General features: G+C 42.8%; 1 protein-coding gene across 8 annotated transcripts in view; it reads right to left on the bottom strand.

Annotated features, from left to right (window-relative positions):
- Gbf1 (golgi brefeldin A resistant guanine nucleotide exchange factor 1) overlaps window positions 1-17,657 on the bottom strand; it is a 129,590-nt gene extending 111,933 nt beyond the window's left edge. For all 8 annotated transcript variants that reach the window (XM_029472348.1, XM_029472350.1, XM_029472349.1 and 5 more), the window contains exons 1-2: window positions 17,397-17,657; window positions 6,622-6,727 (exon numbers count right to left, since the gene is read on the bottom strand). In XM_029472348.1, coding sequence (XP_029328208.1) covers window positions 6,622-6,717 — 96 coding nt within the window. In that variant the 5' untranslated portion in view covers window positions 6,718-6,727; window positions 17,397-17,657. The remainder of the gene's footprint in view (window positions 1-6,621; window positions 6,728-17,396) is intronic.
- Window positions 17,658-21,256: the final 3,599 nt, after the last annotated feature.

The following is a 21,256-nucleotide window of genomic DNA, read 5'->3' as shown; positions in this document are numbered from 1 at the left end:
GGTGGAGGTGGCACGCCATGGTTGGCCTCAACCCAGCTTCTCCTGTGAATCACATCCCATATGGGAGTCACCTAACTAAATGTGGGGGGTCTTGAAATTTTTAGCAACAGCAATGTTTCTGAATACAGAATGACCAAATTTTAATTCAAAATCCCAGAATGATGAATGCATGGTGTTTCAGCTATATCCCCCAAGCTGCCTTTCCCTACTTCACCACTGGCAGCCACTGCTCTAATCAGCATATACTTTGCATTGCACATGCCACACCTTGCATTACAATGAGCATGCCTGAAACACAGCACCTCAGATTTCAAACCGGGATGTCTGATGAGCTGCAGTATTTTCACTGTACATACAAAATGTTCTGCCCTTCTAGAAGCATAATGTAAGTTTAGTTATGGAAAAAAAAGACTTTAAAGATATTTTCTACTGTCACTCCTCAGGATGTAGGTATCAAATTAGTATGTCTTTGTATTATATTTTAGAATGTTTGGTTTTAAAATTGCCGTTTGTGTTACTAACAAGCTTCACTTAAAAAAAAAAAAAATCAGGCAGGCGGATTTCTGAGTTCAAGGCCAGCCTGGTCTACAGAGTGAGTTCCAGGACAGCCAGGGCTACACAGAGAAACCCTGTCTCGAAAAACCCAAAAAAAAAAAAAAAAAAATCACGAGCCAGGTGTGTCAGCGCACCCCTTTAGTCCCAGCACTCCGGAAGCAGAGGCAGTTGTATCTTTGTGAGTTCGAGGCCAGCCTGGTCTACAAAGTAAGGACAGCCAGCCAGGACTGTTTTGAAAAACCAGAAAAAAGAAAAAAAGATCATGAAATGAATCTTGGCTTAAGATGACAAAAGGATTTCCAACAATTTCTGAAATGTTCCTTAACATACTTCTTCTGCCTTTGTGTACTACATATTTATGCAAAATTGCACTGTCAGCATTAAAAATTACAAAATAAAATAAAATAACTATCAACTCTGAAGAGCAGTGACAACGTTCTACATCCTCCTGTACTCAGCCATGGCTTAATTCTTTATGTAAGAATATGTAAGTACATAGACCTCATTAGTATGCAAATCTGCTTTAATCTTTAATAAACAGTAAGATTATATGTATAGCAAAGAATGTTTTTAGAACACTCGTTTGTTTTGTCCATGCATGTGTGCACACAGCCACTCATGCCTTTAGAACATGTATTTGTTTTGTCCATGCATGTATGCACACAGCCACTCATGCCTTGAGCCCGGCCTGCAGGACTTGCTTCTCTCCTTCCACTGTGTTCTAGGGATCAAGGTTGAGTCACCAGGCAGAGTGGCAGGCAACTCTACACTCTAAGCCATCTCAGAATTATTTTTAAATAAATTTCTTTATGATGTACTATCAATATATGTTTTATTTGCCTGCCTGTTTACATATCTAGATGCCCCAGGGTGTTTTAAATTTTCTCACACAAAAAGGGACTGACATTAAAAAAAAATGGCCAACATTATTTATCTAAGTGTTTGTATATATAAACCCACATGTCTGTACTTTTATTCCATATATACACATGATAAAAATATGTATTAGAACTTTCTAACTTGATAAGAATATATAAACTATTTGGTGAGTATGTTTGAAATGTTCCTATGTCAATTCAAAAATATCAATTAGGGGGGCTAGAGAGATGGGTTAGCAGGGAAAATGCTAGTTAGAAAGCACTAAACTTGTTTTTATAATTGCGCCAAAATGTTTTACATCAATTCCATTAAATATACATAGATACACAATAAATATGCGTGTATATATATACATTATATATATAATATATATACACACATACATACACACAACAAGAAGCTAACTTTATAACTGTATGTGAGAGGGTACAATAAAGAAACTGCAGACATAACCACTCTTTGAGGAGGAGAGTTTGTATTTGAATAAGAGAAAGTGAATATCCATAGACATCTGGAAGAGTCCAGAGCCAGAGAAAAGAGAAACGTACTGAGCATGGCAGTGCTAAAAAATGGGAGAGAATAGTGGAGATAGCAAAACAGACACAGCAAGAGAGAGCATGGGAGCTTAGGATAGCAGAGGTGGGCAAACCATGCAGAGTGTAAGGAGAAGGGGGAGTAGTTGAGGAAGGAGCTCCTTTTGGGGATGAAAACCAAACCAAATCAAAACAAACCAAAACAAGTAAAACACTTTACAAGCTCCTTAAGAATGCTGGCTTTTATCTAATAGCCAGAAATCCTTCTATCGGTCAGCCTGAGCTCATTATGGGCATATGGACTTCCTGAGACCTAATAATAACTAAGTTTCTTACCCATCCGATTGTAAGATAAGGTCTGCTCCATATGCAGAAGCTTGCAGACTCCACTGTATAGAATTGTGATCACCCAGCTGTACTTATGTATTATCAATAACTAACCTAATTTGAATGAATTTGATTACTTAGCCCTAGGAAATTTAAGTCTTTCTGATGTTTCTAGGAATTCTAAAGTAGTCCCAAATATGAACTTAATTTATTAAGGAGACAGAGAAACAGTACAGCAGCTGAGTTGGACTCCCAGCACCCACATCCAGCTGCTTATAACTACCTGTAGCTCCAGCTCTAGAAGAGCGGACACCTTCTTCTGGCCTCCTCAGGTACTTCAAGCACTGTATGCACATGGGCATGCGTATGTGCGGGCATGAACACACACACATATATAAACATATACATAAATAAAAAATAGATTTATAACTGGGTGGCCGTGCCACACTCTTTTATTTCCAGCATCTGGGAAGCAAAGGCAGGCAAATCTCTGAGTTCAGGGCCAGCCTGGTCTACTGAATGAGTTCCAGGACAATCAAAGCTACATGGAGAAACCATGTCTCAGAAAAACAAAACAAAACAAAAAAATTATAAAAATGAGATGGGACTGAAGAGATGGCTCAGCAGTTAAGAGCACTGGCTACTCTTCCAGAGGACCCGTGTTCAATTCTCAGCTGTGACAGCTCACAATTGTTTGTTACTCCAGGTTCAGGGGACCTGGAACTTTCATACAGAAATACATGCAGGCAAGAAAGACATCAATTCACATAAAATAAAGATAAATAAACATTTTTAAATTTTTCAAATAAAGCTTTTGAGAGCTTTCCCTAGCTCACTACCTGTGAGGATTTGACTGACAATGTCTCAAAAGCTCAGATATTTAAACTGGCGGCACTGTTTGGGAAGATAGTGTTACAGGAAGTTAGTCAGTAGGGGTGGGTTCTGAGAATTCATGTCCCACTTCCAGTTTACCCTCTGCTTCATACTTGTAGCTGAAAATCTCTCTCTTAGCCTCTTGCTCTGGTCATGTACCACCACCCTCCAATCCCACCATATGAACTCTTTCCCAGGAAGTAAGACAAAGGAGACTCCTTCCTGAGTCTCCTTTGTTTTGGTTTACATTGTGTGTGACAACGTGTCTTGCTTGCATGTATGTATGTGCACTGTTTGTGCCCTCAGTGCCCACAAGTCAGAAGAGGAATCAGGGACTGGAGAGATGGCTCAGCCATCCACAGGGCACTTCAAAACCATCTCTAACTCCAGTCCCAAGAAATATGTTTTCTTCTTATCATAGACGGTAATCTTTCTAATGTTTCTAGGTATGCTAAAGTCCCAAATGTCAATTTAATTTACAAAAATATCAGGCATATATGGCACATAGAGACATAGAAGCAGACAAAATATCCATTTACATAAATAGGTTTTTTTTTTTTTAATTTTAAAAGAAAAGAGTATTGGATTCCTGAAACTGGAGTTACAGACAGTTGTAAGCCTCAATATGGGTGCTGGGAATCTCAGCCAGGACCTCTGGAAGAGCAGTCAGTGCTCTTAACCCCTGAGCCATCTCTCCAGCTCTAGACATGGAGTTTTTGGGTTTTTTGCTTTTCTGTTTTAAACTTCTATTGTATGTATGGATATCTTGCCTGCGTGTATATCTGTGCACACATGTGCCTAGTGCCCATGAGACCAAAAGTGGACATTAGATTCCCTGGAACTGGTGTGGGTACTAGGAATCAATCTGGGTCCTCTGAAAAGCAATAAGTGTTCTTAAACAGTGAGCCACGTCTACATCCCTGCTTAGTGCTCTATCACAGCAGCAGACAAGTGACCAATGCACCAGCCCACTCCCAGTATCAAGAGTGCTGGGCGTGGCGCACACCTCTAATCTCAGCACTTGAGAGGCAGAGGCAGGTGGATTTCTGTGAGTTTGAGGCCAACAAAGCAAGTTCTAGGATATCCAGGGCTACACAGAGAAACCTGTCTCCAAAAAGGAGTGGTTTCCCTTTCTTAATAAAGTGTCTCTATTTTCACTTCATGTATATATACATTCTATACATGTATGTGTGTGTATACAATGTGGACATCTTTTGGGTTAAGCCTGTAAATCTGATGCCAGCTGGAATAAAACAAAAAACACAAGTGTTCTTGCATACCAACAACTGGAAACATGACTACTGTTTTAATGGGGGAATTTTCCACCTTCATTTTATTTGTGTGTACGTGTATGTAAAGGCACACTCATATAGTAGTCAGTGGCAGTCAGTTCTTTTCTTCCACCAGGTGGTCAGGTATGGAGTCTGAATGAAAATGTGCAGCTTCTCTCTGTCTGCTGCCTAAGGACCAGGATGCAGCCCTCAGCCACTGCTCTAGAACTATGTCTGCTACCATGTCTGCTCACTCTGTAGACCGCCATGATAACAGACTAACTATACACCCGCAATTAAATGCTTTCTTTCCTAGGACCTGCTCTGGTCATGAAGTCTCTTCACAGCAATGGAACAGGGATTCATACATTAGGTTTTAGCCACTCTCCCACCTTGCCAGCCCTAGGTTGTTGTTAGCCTGCAAATATTTTTCAGATAGCCTACAATATAATGGATTTCAACTAGAGGGTTGTGGGGATGCATACCTGCAATCCTAACACTTGGGAAATGGGGGCAAGATCAGTTTAAAGACAGCCAGCCTCACCTACACATTAATCCCCACTGCCCTCTCCCATCCTCCTAGCCATTCTAGCTGACCCTCTACTCCCCTCAAGTAGACTGCCTTCTCTTTCTTTTGGGCTTGGTTTGTTTGTTTATCATGTATAATATGTGTACTTCACATGCACATGTCGAAGTCAGAGGAGAACTTTGTAGAACTGTTTCTCTGCTTATTTTTAATGTAGGTTTCAGGGATCAAACTCAGGTTATCAGGATTTCATCCACTAAGCCATCTTACCAGCCACTGTTTTTATGGTTGTTATTTTTAATTATTCTTTTCCATTTGGATATGTGTATGGTATGCATGTGTATATACATACATGTTCACAGACATGTGGAGGCCTGAAGTTAATATTGGGCATCTACCTCCATCATCCTCCCACCTTATCCTCAGAGGCTAAGCTCTCAAACAACCCCAGAGCTTACTAGTATGACTAGTCTACTAGCTAGCTTGCTCCAGGTATTCCTGCCTCTGCCTTTCAAGGCTCAGATTACAAGCTTTACCCACTCAGTCACTTCACCAGCTCTGGATAACCACTAATCCTTTACATGAGTGCTGGGGATCCAACCTCTAGGCCTATTGCTTGCGCAGCAAGGGTGTTTAACTGCTAAGTCATCTCCCTAGCCCATGCCCTTTTAAGATTTATTTTAATTCAGTGTGTGTGTGTATGTCTTCATGAGTATATAGTATAGTGTACAGGTACCCAAGAAGTCTAGAAGAGGGTATAGGATCACCCAGAACTGAAGATAGAGTTGTGAGTTGCCCAATATGAGTGCTCCAAACCAAACTTGGTCTACTGGAAAATTACTACAGAGCCATTTTTACAGACCTAAACACCCACCCACTCCTTTATTTTTGGTTTTTAACACAGGGTCTCAAACGGCTCAGGTTGGCTTTGAACTTACTATGTAGCCAAAGCTAGCCTTGAATGTATGATCCTTTTGCTTCTACTTCCAAGTGCTAGGATTACAGGAATACACCACTACAGCCAGCTTGTTCCCTCTGTGCTTTCATGTCACATGGATTCTATTGTTCTCTTTTCTCCCTCCTTCTATCAGGACCTGTCTTATTAGGGTTTCACTGGTGTGAAGAAACAATCAGGGCAACTCTTATAAAAAAAAAAAACATTTCATTGGGGCTGGCTTACAGTTTCCAAGGTTCAGTCCATTATTATCATGGTGGGAAGCATGGTTATTGTGCAGGCAAGCAAGGTGCTGGAGGAACCAAGAGCTCTATATCTCTATCCACAGGCAGCAGAAGACTGTCACACAGGGCGTAGCTTGAGCTTATATAAGACCTCAAAGTCTCACACAGTGAAGACACTCCACAATGACATATTTCCTCCAACAAGGCCACACCTACTCCAACTAAACCATACCTCCTAATTGGGCTACTCCCTATGAGCCAAGCATTAAAACATAAGAGTCTTAGAGGTCATACCTATTCAATCCACCACAGGACCTATTCCTTCCCTTTTACATCCCCTTTCTTCTTTCATCATGCATACACACACACATACACACACAACACACACACACACTCCTCCCTCCCACCTTAGTTGATCATTTTAACCAAGGATGAGATGTCCATAATTCAGTGACCTGTCTGCCCATTCCCCACTTACCAGTGGTATATGGGTGCTCCATCGGGCATTTCGTTTGATGGCCCCAACAACAATGTTAATTTCTCCTTGAATGATGTAAATATTCTTATCCACCATCCTGACAAACCTACCGGAACAGTTGAAGAGAAAAGATTGGTTAATATTTTTCCTTTTCGAGGCTGTTTGGTTGGTCGGTTGATTGGTTCATTGGTTTCATTTTGAAACAGGGTTTCCTCTGTGTGCAGCCCTGGTTGTCTTAGAACTCACTCTGTAGACCAGGCTGGCCACCATCCCAAGTGCCGAGATTAAAGGCTCACATGGCAACGCCTGCCTTTTCCCTTCTATTTCATGTATACAAATGTTGAGCCTGCAAGTATATGAGCCACCATGTGGGTGTTGGAAATCAAACCTGGATCCTGTAGAAGAGCAACCAGTTCTCTTAACCAATGAGCAATCTCTTCAACCCCAAGATGGGGGATCATTTAAACGCCAGCCATGTATGGTGGTATACACCTGTAATTCTAGCCACGAGACAGGCTAAGGCAGAGGAACTAATTTATTATTGTAAATGCTCCCGAAGGAACTACTACAGGATTGTCTTTGCTGCCCAGAATAGCACTTATTTAATTATTTCTCAAGGTGAAAATATTGAAAAATGGAATTTCTCTTGGAAGACTAGGGATGTAGTTCATATGGTACAGTGCTTGCCTAGCACGCACAAAGCTCTAAGTTCAGTGCCCAGCCCCACTTACAGAAGACAGGCATGGTGATGAGCACCTGGAATCTAAGCCCCACAGTAGGTACAGGCAGACAATGCAGAAAAGGTGAAGTCATCTTTCACAAACGTAAACTGGAGACAACCTGGACACATGACACTTTTTCCCAGAAAATATTTTCTTAGCAGAGAGTATATCCTAGGAGTATGTAACAACAAATTTGCCACTTTCCATTGTTTAAAAACTCCTTAGAGACAGTATAGTTTACCCAAGAAACACTAGTACTTGTGAAGAAGCCAGCCTTATCTATGTGGTGACTCTCTCTGGGGGGTTGGGGGGGGGGGAGAAGAAAGAAAGAGAAAAATAGTTCACAACTACTACAAAGTAAAAAGAAAGTATCATAGAGTATGACTACTTACCTGTCTACTCTGTGTGTATAGACAAACCACCCATGTGAAACATGACATTTTTGTTTTTTAAATATGTAATATTTAGCATAACAAGGATACAGAGTCTATAATAGCCAGCATCCAGATTAGTGGAACAACTGAAGGCTCTACTTCCCAAACAAATCTTCTTGCTTTTGCCCATAACTCCTACTACTGCAAAACTGACGTTTATTAACTTTTTAACTCTTATTTCATTTATATGTACCTTTAAGTAATAGAAGCACAGTTAATATATTTTGTACAGATACATAGATAGTATATCCCAAGTACAGTATCTAAAGTTGGGTATGGTGGTCTACACCTTCAATCCCAACACATAGGAGGCAGAGGCAGAGGGAAAGGACAGTTTGGCCTACACAGTGAGTTCCAGAGCAGCCAGGGTTACACAGAGAAACTCTGTCTCAAAAATCATAAATAAATAAATAAACAAACAAACAAACAAACAACTGAGCTGGAGAAATGATTCAGCTCCCGGGACCCCACAGTGGCTCACAGCCATCCATATGCATACAAGGTACACAGACATATATGTAGGCAAAACACTCATACACAAAAAATTAAATAAATAAATTTAAAATTTTTGTTTTGTTTGGGTTTTTTTGTTTGTTTGTTTGTTTTTTTTTTTTTGAGACAGGGTTTCTCTGTATAGCCTGGCTGTCCTAGAACTCACTCTGTAGACCAGGCTGGCATTAAACTAAGAGATCCATTTGATTCCATCTCCCAAGTGCTGGGACTAAAGGTGTGAGCCACTATGCCCAGCAGTTGTTTTAATTTTAATCCAAGTAAATAAAGGGTCTAGGCAAGTATATACAAACTCACAGTCAGCTATCTAAAGAGAAAGTGCTTGGAAATTAGGGTATAATCAAACCTTTATCTGTACTGCTTTGATTTTTTTTTCAGAAGAATATTTTAGCTTATTACCAATATAAATTAAACACTAGTAATAAGAGAACTATTACTTCCATTGAGAAATTTTACAGTTCAATAGTATGAAAAACAAAACAAAACAAAACAAAACAAAACAAAAACAGGGCTGGAGAGATGGCTCAGCGGTTTAAGAACACTGACTGCTCTTCCAAAGGTCCTGAGTTCATATCCCAGCAACCACATGATGGCTCACAACCATCCATAATGAGATCTGATGCCCGCTTCTGGGGTGTCTGAAGACAGCTACAGTGTACTTATATATAATAAATAAATAAATAAATCTTTTTAAAAAAAAAACAAAAAACAAACAAAAAAAAACAAACAAAACCAAAAAACACTCCAACACAGAAAGTCACTGAGGAGAAACCTGCTTTCAGCTTGGAGTGCTGGAAAGCTGGCTTGGCAGTTCACAGCACAGGCTCCTTGTTCAGAGGACACAGGTTTGATTCCCAGCACCCATGTAGCAGTTAACAATCATCTATAACTGGGGACGTGGCACCCTCTTCTAGCCTCCAAGGGCACTAGGTAGTCGTGGTAAATATACATTGATGTAAAACACCCACACACATAAAATGAACTTTTTAAAGAAGCTATCTTTGCATGTTTTTTGTAAGATTTCTTATACAAGAAATGAAAGTCCTGAAAACCACCAAATTCAACACAGTGACGAGTCAGCCTTGAGAGGCAGAGGTAGGCAGATCTCTGAGTTTGAGGCCAGCCTCATCTATAGAGTGAGCCAAGGCTACACAGAGAAACCCTGTCTTGGGAGGGAAAAAAGAAAGGAAAAGAAAAGAAAATAGAAGAGAAGAAAAGAAAAACCCAACCAATTATCCACAGAAAGGAAGGAAGGAGATAGGGAGAAAAGAAGGAGGGAGGGGAAGGAAGGAGGAAGAGAGAAAAGAAAACCAACCAGATATCCACATACAGAATAAAGAAACTAAAACCCCATCTCCTATATCCCACAAAACAAAACAAAATAAAACACCCAACTTCAAACAAACAGAAACCTTACCATAAAGCATCAAACTCTGTTAGAGGAAAAGAGTCCAAGATAGAGGCGTATACAGGAACTTTCGATGGGGCTCTAGTCACACAAGAAATGAGGCCAATAACGAACAGATGAGAGCTCATGAAATTGGAAAAAAAAACTCTGAACAGCAAAGGAACCAGTTAACCGAGTAAAGAAACAGCCTACAGACTAGAAGAGAATATTTACTAGCTAGACATCTGGCAAAAGACTACATCTAAAATATACAAGAAATAAACAGCCCAGAGCCAGGGAGATGGCACAGTCAGAAAAGCATGAAGATCTGAGTTCAGATTCACAGATAAAATGCAAGTAAAATAAAAATGATGCCAAATAAAAGGCATGGCAGCAGGTACCTGTAACCTGCGTGCTGGGGAAGTGGACAGGAGGATCCCTAGGGCTTGCTGGCCAAGCCAGTCTCCTCACACAGAGGAGCCCGTCCACTAGAAGACCCTCATCCCAAAAAGCCAGGTGGAGAGAGCTGGAGAAGGACCCTTGGCCCTGACCTATCCTCTCCAAAGGCACATGTGCCTATGGACCACACAAGCATGCACAGCATACATGCTCACACACAAAGAAGGAAAACAGTCTCAGACAATCCAATCAGGAAGTGGGAGACACTTCTCAAAGGATGAACTATAAATGGCCAATAAGCATAAGAAAAATGTTCACCTTTATCAATCATCAGAGAAATGCAAATCAACACTGAGAATCATCTTCCTCCAATCAGAAGGGCAGTCATTAAGAAAACAAATAATGAAAAATGCTGATAATAATGTGGTCAAAAGGGAATTCTTCCTTATGCCTTTCTGGTAGTATGTAAACTAGTCTAGCTACATAGAAGTCAATATGGAGGTTCTTAAAACACTAACAACAGATCATCTACTCTGTCACTCCTGGGTATTTACCCTTAAGGACTGCTTCAAGCTACCAACCCTGACAACCCAAGTGTGATGCCCAAGGCTTACACAGTCAAACCTGAGAACCAGCTTCTGAAGATGTCCTCTGACCTCCACATACGCACCATGGCACATACACACAAATACACAAGGTAAGTAATTGTAATTTTTTCATTAGCAAGAGAAGCCTCGGGAAATGGATAGGTACTTGAAGCACTTGCCATGCATGTGTGAAGTCCAGAGTTCAGATGTCCTGAATCCACATAAATGCCAGGTGGGCATGGTAACCCACCTGTAACTCCAGCCTCAGAGGGCAGAAACAGGATTTTTGTTTGTTTGTTTGTTTGTTTGTTTTTTTCGAGACAGGGTTTCTCTGTGGCCCTGGCTGTCCTGGAACTCACTTTAGACCAGGCTGGCCTCGAACTCAGAAATCCGCCTGCCTCTGCCTCCCGAGTGCTGGGATTAAAGGCATGCACCACCATGCCCGGCTTAGAAATAGGATTCTTAAAGCAAGATGGCTAGCAATACTATAGGCAAGCTCTAGATTTGATTGAGAAACCCTGCCTTAGTAACAATATGGAAGATTATGGATGATTATGAATATCAACCTTGGAATTACACATACACACACATACATGTGCACATGCACAAACAAGGAAACATGCATACACACCATACACACATGAAAATGGAAAGAGTTAGCCTTTGGCATGGTGGCATACATCTTTAATCCCAGCACTCAGGAGGGAGAGGTAGGAAGATCTCTGTAAATTCAAACCCAGCATGGTCTATAAATCGAGGCCAGGACAGGCAGGGCTGTTACACAGAGAAACCCTATCTCAAAACACTGAAGTAAAAAAAGAAAAAAAAATAGAAAAAGTTAGCAAGAAATGTGAGTAGAACATGCACTTCATGAAAATACAAATAACAAATTAATAGTAAAGATTATTAGCTTCATTTATAATCAGCAAGATGAGCAGATTATAATAAACCAGGGATAGTGATGCACACCTTTAATCTCAGCACTTCGGAAGCAAAGGCAAGCAGATTTCAGTGAGTTTGAAGCCAATCTGACTTACACAGTAAGTTCTAGGCTAATCAGAACAACATAGTGAGATCCTGTTTAAAAAATTAAATTTAAAAAGATTATAATGAGAAACCATTTTAGACCTCCAAAATAGTAATAATGACAACAGATAATAATTTTAAAATAATGAAATGTAATCCCAGCAATTAGGAGGCTGGGGCAAGAGGTCTGTCAGGGGTTCAAGGCCAGCTTGGGCTACATAATGAGTTATAAAACAAACTGGACTAACTATCTCAAAAACACAAAACAATAATAATGATGAAATTTAAATCTGACCATACTTTAGTAAAAATCAAATGGCTAGAGGGTATGTAAACAGATACAATCTGTTTGAAGAACAATTCGGTATCATCATGCCAAGGTAAAGAACTTCTTCTCCTTCATCTCAGCAATTCTACTTCTGGGTCTAGTTCTCAGAGAAATAAAAAAAGCTGGCAAGGGTAAGGGTGGTGAGACTAGTAAGGCAGAGGGTGGGCAAATGCAAACTCACTCTGGGTGGTATAGTCTTGGTTGGTATTTTGTTTGTTTTTTAATGAGGATCTTGCTATATAACCCAGAGAGCCTGAAACTCAAATTTCCGTGCCTCAAGTGTCCCAAGTGGTGATGGGGTTTACAGGTGTGCAAACACACCAAGCTCCAGGTCACGTGCTCCCTCCGTGCCTTTGAAATGCTACCCCACTCTGTGCTGAATGTTCAGCTTTCCTCTTGTCCATTTTTGTAAACTCTTGCTCATTTCACATTAAAAGTCAATAGTTGAGCCAGATGTAGTGGCTCCCACTTTTATTCTCAGCACTTGGGAGGCAGAGGCAGGCAGATCTCTATGAGTTCTAGCTTAGTCTACAAAGCAAGTTCCAGGACCAAAAAAATTTTTAAAAAGTCAATAGTAGAGTTATACAAGACAGACTTGACTGTGTTCCCTACTTCTAGTTGACTGATTACAGTCAAGGCATTTGCTTTCTTGCTTTCTTGCTTTCCCCGCTCTCATCCCGTGTTGGAGACTGCACACAGGGCTACATGCAGGTTAACTAAGCACTGTACCACAAACTTATAACTCTTAACCAAGTTCCCTAGTCTTTCTGAGCCTTGCTTTACAGTTTTCCACAGTAGCTATATGTGGTAATTAGATGGGAGAATTAAGTATTCAGAGCTAGCTTGGGCTACAGTGAGATCTTGTCCAAAAGCAAAACAAAACAAAACCATACAAAATCCTACAATTCTCCACTGCAAAATGAAGACGCTTGCACTTGGGTGTGCTGGGAGTACCCAGCATGGCACTGAACGTTGCCAACATCTCCTGAACACTGTTTTTATGACAGTGTCTCCTCAAGAGTCTTCCTCAGCTAACTCACTCTCCTACACAGTATGAGCACATCTCTTTGGCCAGCACATAACCCTGTGTCCACAGCTCTTTTTAACCAAACCTCAGCTTAGACAGTGCTACATACCTGTATTCCTAGCACTGGGAGGCCAAGACTGGAAAACCACAAGCACAAGACCAGTCTGGGCTGCACAGTTGAGACCCTCTCTCAAAAAAATGAGGGGCTGGAGAGATGGATCGGTGGTTAAGAGCACTTGTTGCTCCTACAGAAGACCCAGGTTTGGTCCCCAGCATCCCCAGCACCCACACTGTGGTTCACAATCATTTGTATCTCCAGTTTCAGGGGATCCAACTCCCTCTTCTAACTTCCACCTGCACCAGACACAATAGCACACACATATGTGCAATCAAAATGCACTACCGGTATGGAGGAAGAACATACAAAAACCTTACTGAACACAAGAAAATTACACAAAGAGTGGGAGTTAAAGTAGAATCAAGAAAAAGCTGCTACTCTGATCTGACCAGCCACGGCTAGAAAATCCTCTCAAACCTGCTAGTTAGGTGACCAGTGTACCTTAGCTCTGGACGCCATCTCCTCCTTTGTGAAGATTGCTGAGACGATCTCTAGAACTGACCTGTCCAAAGCTGCTCATCTTAGAGATGAAAATGAAACAAAGCTCCTCTCTATCCCACATCACTAACCACTCAGAACACCCAGGGCATTAGGTGACCAGTGGCAGAGTGGAACAAAGAAACGGGCTTGAGTGATGGCACACTGGGGGCAGCAGTGACAGTCCCACACACAGCCTGCCTATCTTCTCACTGAGGGATCATCATATACTAAAGAACAGGAAGGCTAGTCACCCTTGCTCAGGTCGTCAAACAATAACCACCTGCGGAGTGAGAAGCAGCTGCCCCTTCCAACCAGGGCCTGCATATCACAGGCTCTACTACCCTCACTTCAGGCTCTAACAGTAGCTACCTGACATGCATTCGAACTTATAGTCCTTGTTTATAAGGCTTGCTCTCGCACTCCCTCAACTTATACTATTGCTTCTATGATCGCATCCACTACTATTGGGAATAAGTCATCACTTTCGTGACCATTCCCACTGCTAGCGGAGTTCTAGTGGAGCATACCACTCTACTGTAGCTTCCTTTAGTTAAATAAATGCAGGTGAAATGTTACAAAAGAGGAGCGATAAAAGATTAATAACAATTTATTATTTATTTCACAGCTTTTCCAGCATAAAGGCAAAATGAATCTCTCCTTCTCCCTTCGACCCAACCCCACCATGAACCCAACATCCAGTCACGCTAATCAGCCACACTCAGTCACTAGAGTGTGATCAATCAATGGCCTCTCCAGATGCGGTTTATAAAGAGTATCTCCTCACAAGCAAGAACTATGTTTTCTTCCTCCCTAGCTGCCCGCTGCAGCTAGAGTAAACAACCTATCACTGAGTGTGATTAGTTCAAAGCAGCAGTCATCCCGACCTCTAGAACACAGGGGAGGGAAAGACTGTGTTGAGCTGAAACTCAACCAGCTACTAAAATGTGTCCACAACTTTAATTCCTACTGTGCCAATGAACATCACCATTAAGACTAGAACATACAGACACTAGTAAAAGAAGTTTAAGTACAACTTTAAAGAACATTTATGTTAGTGGAATTATTCCTACGTAGAAATTTACATTTCTGCCCCCCATCACTGAAGATCAAATCCAGGGTCTCCTCTCACATCTAGGTAAATCCTTTATCACTGAGATATACCACCAGCTCAGAAAATGACTTAAGTACAAAAAAAAAAAAAAAAAGTTCTCTGAAGTCTCTATAGTCACCTTTAGGCCAAAAACTGAAAAGATGCTATCAGACTACCTATCAAGAGACTGCCAATTATGCAGAGCGCTTTCAACTTGGCAGAGTTATAGGCACCTAACATGGGTGTTTGCTGGGCTACCATTCTGAAACCTGTCAAATTAACTATTGTCTAGAAGATTCTGCATCCTACAAAACCCACTATTAGCAGGGCAGCGGTGGTACAGGCCTTTAATTCCAGCATGGGGAGGCAGAAGCAGGCAGATCTCTGTGAGTTCAAGGCCAGCCTAGTCTACAAATCAAGTTCCAGGACAGCCAGGGCTACACAGAGAAACCCTGTGTTGAAAAGATACCTCCCCCCCCCCAAACAACAATTAAAAAAAAACAAAAAAACAAAAAAAAGTGTTCTGTACCATTCCCACCCATTTGTTTTACGTCTATACATATAAACCATAAATACTATTACTTCTCTTACACACACACACACAGGTTATATAGTCGTAACACAGCCATTCTTAAGAGGGCAGAGAGAATTAAGTAAGAGAAACTTGGTTCAAGTAGTAACATCTTCAATGATCTGTCTTCCAATACCTGATAAGAGTGCCCCACCTTGTCAGTACTCACCATGCAAATGTACAGCTGACTGCCCGGGCCAGACCAGGACACAAAGGCTAACCACACACTACACTAACCCCAGGGATGGACGGCACATGCTGGGCCCCATCTCTGCTAAAAGGAATTAGGCACACTCTTACTTTTAACTTGGCTTTTTTTTTTTTTTTTGGCCCTCGCTATGTAGGAAGACTGGTCTTAAACTCAAAATGTCCTTCCTCATAGGAAGGACTTCCTGAAAGTACTGAGATTACAAATGTCTGTCACTACACCTAGCATATGTCACTACTTTTCAGAAATATACAGGGAGATCTAGGACTGCAGGCCTGTAAACCCAGCAGCTCAGGAAGGATCACAAGTTCAAGGGCTACAGAGCAAATTCTAGACCAGTCAGGACAACTGAGAGTGAGAGAGTGAGAGAGAGAGAGAGAGAGAGAGAGAGAGAGAGTGCTAGCTCTGGGTATAGCTCGGTGGTAGACTGCCTGACGATACCATATGGGACCCTATGGTCCCATCCCCACTCCTGCAAGCCTCTGTGTAAACTGAGCAACCCCGGGGCAGGTTTCCCCGTTTATATACCCCATGAGGCTTACTCGTACCTAGGATTCTTGATATGAGCTTCTGCACTCAGGAAACACCACATTGTCTCTCATCTCTAACGTACTCTTTACCTTCAAAGGACTACACCAGTTTATGACACAGCAATGTCAAAGGTCACTACTGGGCCATAAACTACCCTCTTTCGGGTTGTGCCCTACCATTCCCTCTGTTCCCCTGACCCTACCACAAGGAGCAGAACAACCAACTCTCCTAACTTGCCTCTTTGTTAAAGACAGTGTCTCACTTGGCCCAGGCTGGCCTCTAACTCAAGAAGTAGCTGAGGATAACCTTGAATGTCAGGGCTAACCCTCGTGTTTCCATCTCCCAAGTAGGGAATAATTACAGATGTGGACCAACATGCCCAGTTTATGAAGTGCTGGGGACTGAACTCAAGGACTCCATACATGCAAGGCAAACAACTCAACCAGCTACGTCTCCCTCCAGCCCTTTTCATGATTTTTCACCTACTAAAAATAAATAGACCACCAGGACCAAGCCTTATCAGTATTCAAATCCCTCTTAACTCTCAATCAAATGTGTCACAAAAGAGTGGCTGCCTTGGGATCAAACCTCATATCCTTAAAAAGAAGGGAGTTACAGGGGGTAAATGCCTACCCAAAACACACACCTAAAGGGTTTCAGGCAGAAGGAGGTGGATCTTTGTAAATCTGAGGCCAGCCTGGTCTACATAGTGAGTTCCAGAAAAACCAGAGCTACATAGAAAGAGCCTGACTCAAAAAGAAAGAAAGGTGTTTCCATGCAGGCCCCTGGTGATAGCTGAGCTCTCCTGTAAAAGCAAGATCTTACAGGCCAGGTTCTCAGGCGGCTGCCTCCAGTCTTCTATGCCTTCTGACTACCTAATCCAAACTGAGCTGGCTCATCTTTCAGGATTAATGGGGCGCTTCAGTTGTGTTAGGACGCAGTCACCCCGAAGTGACAGATGTACAGAATCTGAAAAGATTCACTCTCTAAACCCTGAAACCATCCTTAATTTTGCTTTCAGATGTTGAGGACTGAATTCTTTAGGGTGCAGAAGGGTCTGAAAAAGAAGAGCTGCAGGCCAGATTATGCCTAGGGGAAAAAAAAAAAACCCAAAACAGATTCTGGCATCCACCGAGTCACAAGTGGAGCTCAAACACCCCTCGGGGACAAGGGTCTGACCTTTGGCCCCTGCACACCTCCCAACTCCCTCTCACATCAGTCCCCTGGGTTTACTTCTTCCCACTAAGCCCATCGCCCAGGCCGCTTCGCCCAACCGAAGGACCCTTCCTCCTTATTCTTGATGGCAACGTCAGGCGGCCCTCACGACGCTGGAACTCTAAGAAGAGACTTCGCTGACCTGTCAGCGGATCCAAAATGGCGGGGCCTAGTCCCAGGACCGGCAGCCGCAGCTCATGTCCAGCCTGGCCCCGGAGGCGTCTCCCGGCCGCTCTCCCGGCGCCGGCGGCGAGTGAGAGAAGGGAAGGATCCTGTCTTCTGGAAGGCAACCCTAACTTCAGGGTGAGACCTCACTGCAGGCTGGAGTAAGTGGGCCGGGACGCTCGGTGGTGCCGGCTACCTTCCCTGTCAGCTCACTGACGTGGTAACTAGCCTCAGTCTAGCCCGCTGCCTGGTAACTGCGAGAGTCCTGCCGCGCTCAGCCAATCAGAGCGTGGCACTCTGAAAAGTGGCATTCCGACTATCCAATCGAAGAAAGACATTAGCTCTAGGAGGCGTGCAATGCCCAAAGAGACCAGATTACAAGGGAAAGAAGAGTAGGTAGGGGACAGCCAACGGATACGAGGATTCTCTGACTGACAGTTACAGAAGCCAATAAACAATGAGAAATTGTACTGGGCGGTTGAAGAGGTGGGGTCAGATAGGGTTCGGTTGCAGTGCGCTGTTTAGCAGTGGCTGCTGGGCATCCTGGGCAGGAAGGCTATGATTTGCTGGAAAGGGGGCGGGGTCCGTTTTGAGAGCTTGAGCGGGCGACCCTACTCCCCCAACTTCATCCTACCAAAGTTACCTGGGCTTTACTACTTTAGGGATCGCTCTCTTTCCAGGCAGGTCTGGGGTTGAAACGCGTTCCTAAATCCGGCCCGTGCAATCTTGCCTACGCCCTCCTGTCATCTGTGCCCCACTTGGGTATATGTGCCTGTCTCATCCTAACTCTGATTTTTGCATTTTCTACTCCATTCCTACCATACAGAAGTAGAGAAAATGGCAGCAGAAATCTTGGATATCTAATTAGAGTATCCTCATTTTCCAGACGTGGAAAGAGTTCTCCCGAGGAAAGCTGGATCCATGCATAACAGAGAAAAACATACACCTGCCCCAGCCAGTTCGGGGCAGAGAGTAAGGGGCGTGGAGGTACTTAATACTTCTTTTAAAAAAGAAAGAATTTGTCTATTTTAAGATAATGCTCTTAGCCACTAAACCATCGCTCCAGCCTCCCTCAATACTTGGTATACCTTACTCCATAGGGCTATATGACTCTCAGTTCAGCCCTTCCTATTAAGCCTTGGACAAATCTTAATGAACGATCGGTGAGGGTGTATGAGGATCAAGTCTGAGGGCCTAATCTCACACCATTAGTCCACATCATTAACAAAACGAAGAAGAAGAAGAAGAAGAAGAAGAAGAAGAAGAAGAAGAAGAAGAAGAAGAAGAAGATGATGATGATGATGATGATGATGATTTCCCATTTTCCTTCGAAATGCTGACAGGTGAGACTGGAAAGGAAGCTTAGCAGTTAAGAATGCTTGCTGCTCTTCCAGACGACCTGAGTTCAGTCCCAGGGTGTACATAGCACTATCTACTGTAACTCCAGCTTCAGAGGGATCCAACACTTTGGGCACATACTCACACAGAGACCTCTGTGTGTGTGTGTGTGTGTGTGTGTGTGAGAGAGAGAGAGAGAGAGAGAGAGAGAGAGAGAGAGAGAGAGAGATCTTTCTGTAACCCTGGCTTCTGACTGTCCTTGAAGCCCAGGATGGCTTCAACCTCACAGAGATCTACCTGCCACCACCTCCCAAGAGCTGCACCACTATGCCAGGCACAGACACATACATTTCAAATAATAAAAAATAAATCTTTTGTTTGTTTGTTTGTTTTTCAAGACAGTTTCTCTGAGTAACAGCCCTGGCTGCCCTGGCTGCCCTGGTTGCCCTGGAACTCACTTTGTAGACTAGGCTGGCCTCGAACTCAGGTCTATCTGCCTGCTTCTGCCTCTCAAGTGCTGGGATTAAAGTCATATGCTACCATGTCCAGCAAAGCAAACCTTTTCTAAGGCCATAGGACTGTGGTCTTGAAACAGGCACCCAAGGCATCCATAGGTCATGATCCTCTAATTTAAAAAACCATCAGAGCCAAAGTCCTATATGAAGAATCCCCCAATAACTCCCTGTGTCTATGCATTGGTCTTGGTCTCTAGGTCCAGCTAGGAACCTAAAGGAAGTCAGATGAAGATGATACGGTCACCAAGGTATTTCATTCTATGAAACCTCTGAGCCATTTTTCTCTTCGTTTGGTCTTTAGGGCTTCTCTCAGGTTGGAGAGCAAATAGGAAAACCCTGTAAGTAAACTAAAACTCCCTACTCTCCCCTCCCTATCTAGGTATGCCTCCAGACATTAGACATCTTAAAAGTATGTGATTATCAATTAAAGACGGAGAGAGAGAGAGACAGAGACAGAGAGAGAGAGCAATCCCCAGCCCCTCACAGGTGCTACACATCATTTAACAGATAAAACAGTTTTTTTTTTTATTTCAGTGCAACATTTATTGAGTTTCTTTTTCCTTCTCTCTCCAGTCCCTTTCGCTCTGGCCCAGAGATTTATTTATTAATTTATTTATTTATTTATTATATGTAAGTACACTGTAGCTGTCTTCAGACACACCAGAAGAGGGCATCAGATCCCATTACAGATGGTTGTGACCCACCATGTGGTTGCTGGGATTTGAACTCAGTACCTCCGGAAGAGCAGTCAGTACTTTTAACTGCTGAGCCATCTCTCCAGCCCCCCATTTATTGAGTTTCTATATGCCCGTGAACAGAAAAAGAGGGAAGAAATACTTCTTGTTCTCCTAAATTTTATTTTATACAAGTCAACACATCAGTTGATTCCTTCAAGATGGAGGATGGAGTGATATCAAATATATACATAAGGGGTCATGAGAGCAAGAAGCTACACCTTTGGCCAGCCTGGAAGTTCAGGCAAGGCTTCTCAGATAAAACAGAACCTAAGTGGAACTCAGAAATTAGGATCAGCGATATAACTACTGTTGTTTGTTTGTTTGTTTGTTTGTTTGTTTTGTTTGTTTGGTCAGGAAAGATTAGAGGTCGTTCAGGATGAACAAAACTGAAGATGAAGACAAATCAGGGCACTCAGTACACTGCACTGGTAGGATAATAGTTGAACATTTAGGGCCAGCCAAAACCAGAGAGCTACAGAGCAAGACTCTATTGAAAGGGGGGATTGGAAGTTCAGGTCCTGAAGATCTAATATCCCACATTAGGAAACTTTGACCTTTCTCCTGAAGGCAGTAAAGAGAACTCCCGTGCTTTATTGATATGTATGCTTAGATTCATCTTTGGAGCATACTGCACAGGGCTTAAGGACTCTCGGTGCACCAGGCAAACAGCCTGTCATACTCCTTGGACACCTGTCCTGTCCCTTGCAAACAATCCAAAAACGCCAAGGCTACCCTTACCCACAGGACCAAATCTGTTGTCGTGGGAAACACGACACGACTGAGGCCAGGAAAGCACAGCCCAGGCAAATTGATAACGCAGCGTGAGAGGCCGAGTGCTCACACCTTTGAAGCACACAAAGCCAGACAGCCACTGGAAGCCAGAGAGGCATCGTTGTTACTTGTCCAAGGTCACTAAGTGAGAGAAGATGCTGTATACCACTTTGATTTCTCTCGTTCCAAATCTGCTTTCTCCAAGTTATCTTCTTTAGGGGAGAAAAAAAAATAGAGATAGCTGAGGAGAGAAAGATGGGATGGAAAGGAGGGGTGGTCTTTAAAAAAGAAAGCCTTTCGAAGTGGTAGAGTAGGGAGCAAAGCAGTGGTCAGAAGAAAAGAGGAAGGCGCACGAGGACTGGAATAGAGACAAAAGAGTGGAAAGACAGACAGCGACAAGTGGAGAAAATCGGCGAAACGAGCGGCAGCAAAGTGTGGGAGCTGAGACCCGACAGCCGGGTTCTCTGTCCCGCCTG

The sequence above is a fragment of the Mus caroli genome, chromosome 19, assembly GCF_900094665.2.
Source record: "Mus caroli chromosome 19, CAROLI_EIJ_v1.1, whole genome shotgun sequence".
In the NCBI taxonomy this organism is placed as follows: Eukaryota; Metazoa; Chordata; class Mammalia; order Rodentia; family Muridae; genus Mus; species Mus caroli.
This window is presented reverse-complemented; position numbering and strand designations above follow the sequence as displayed.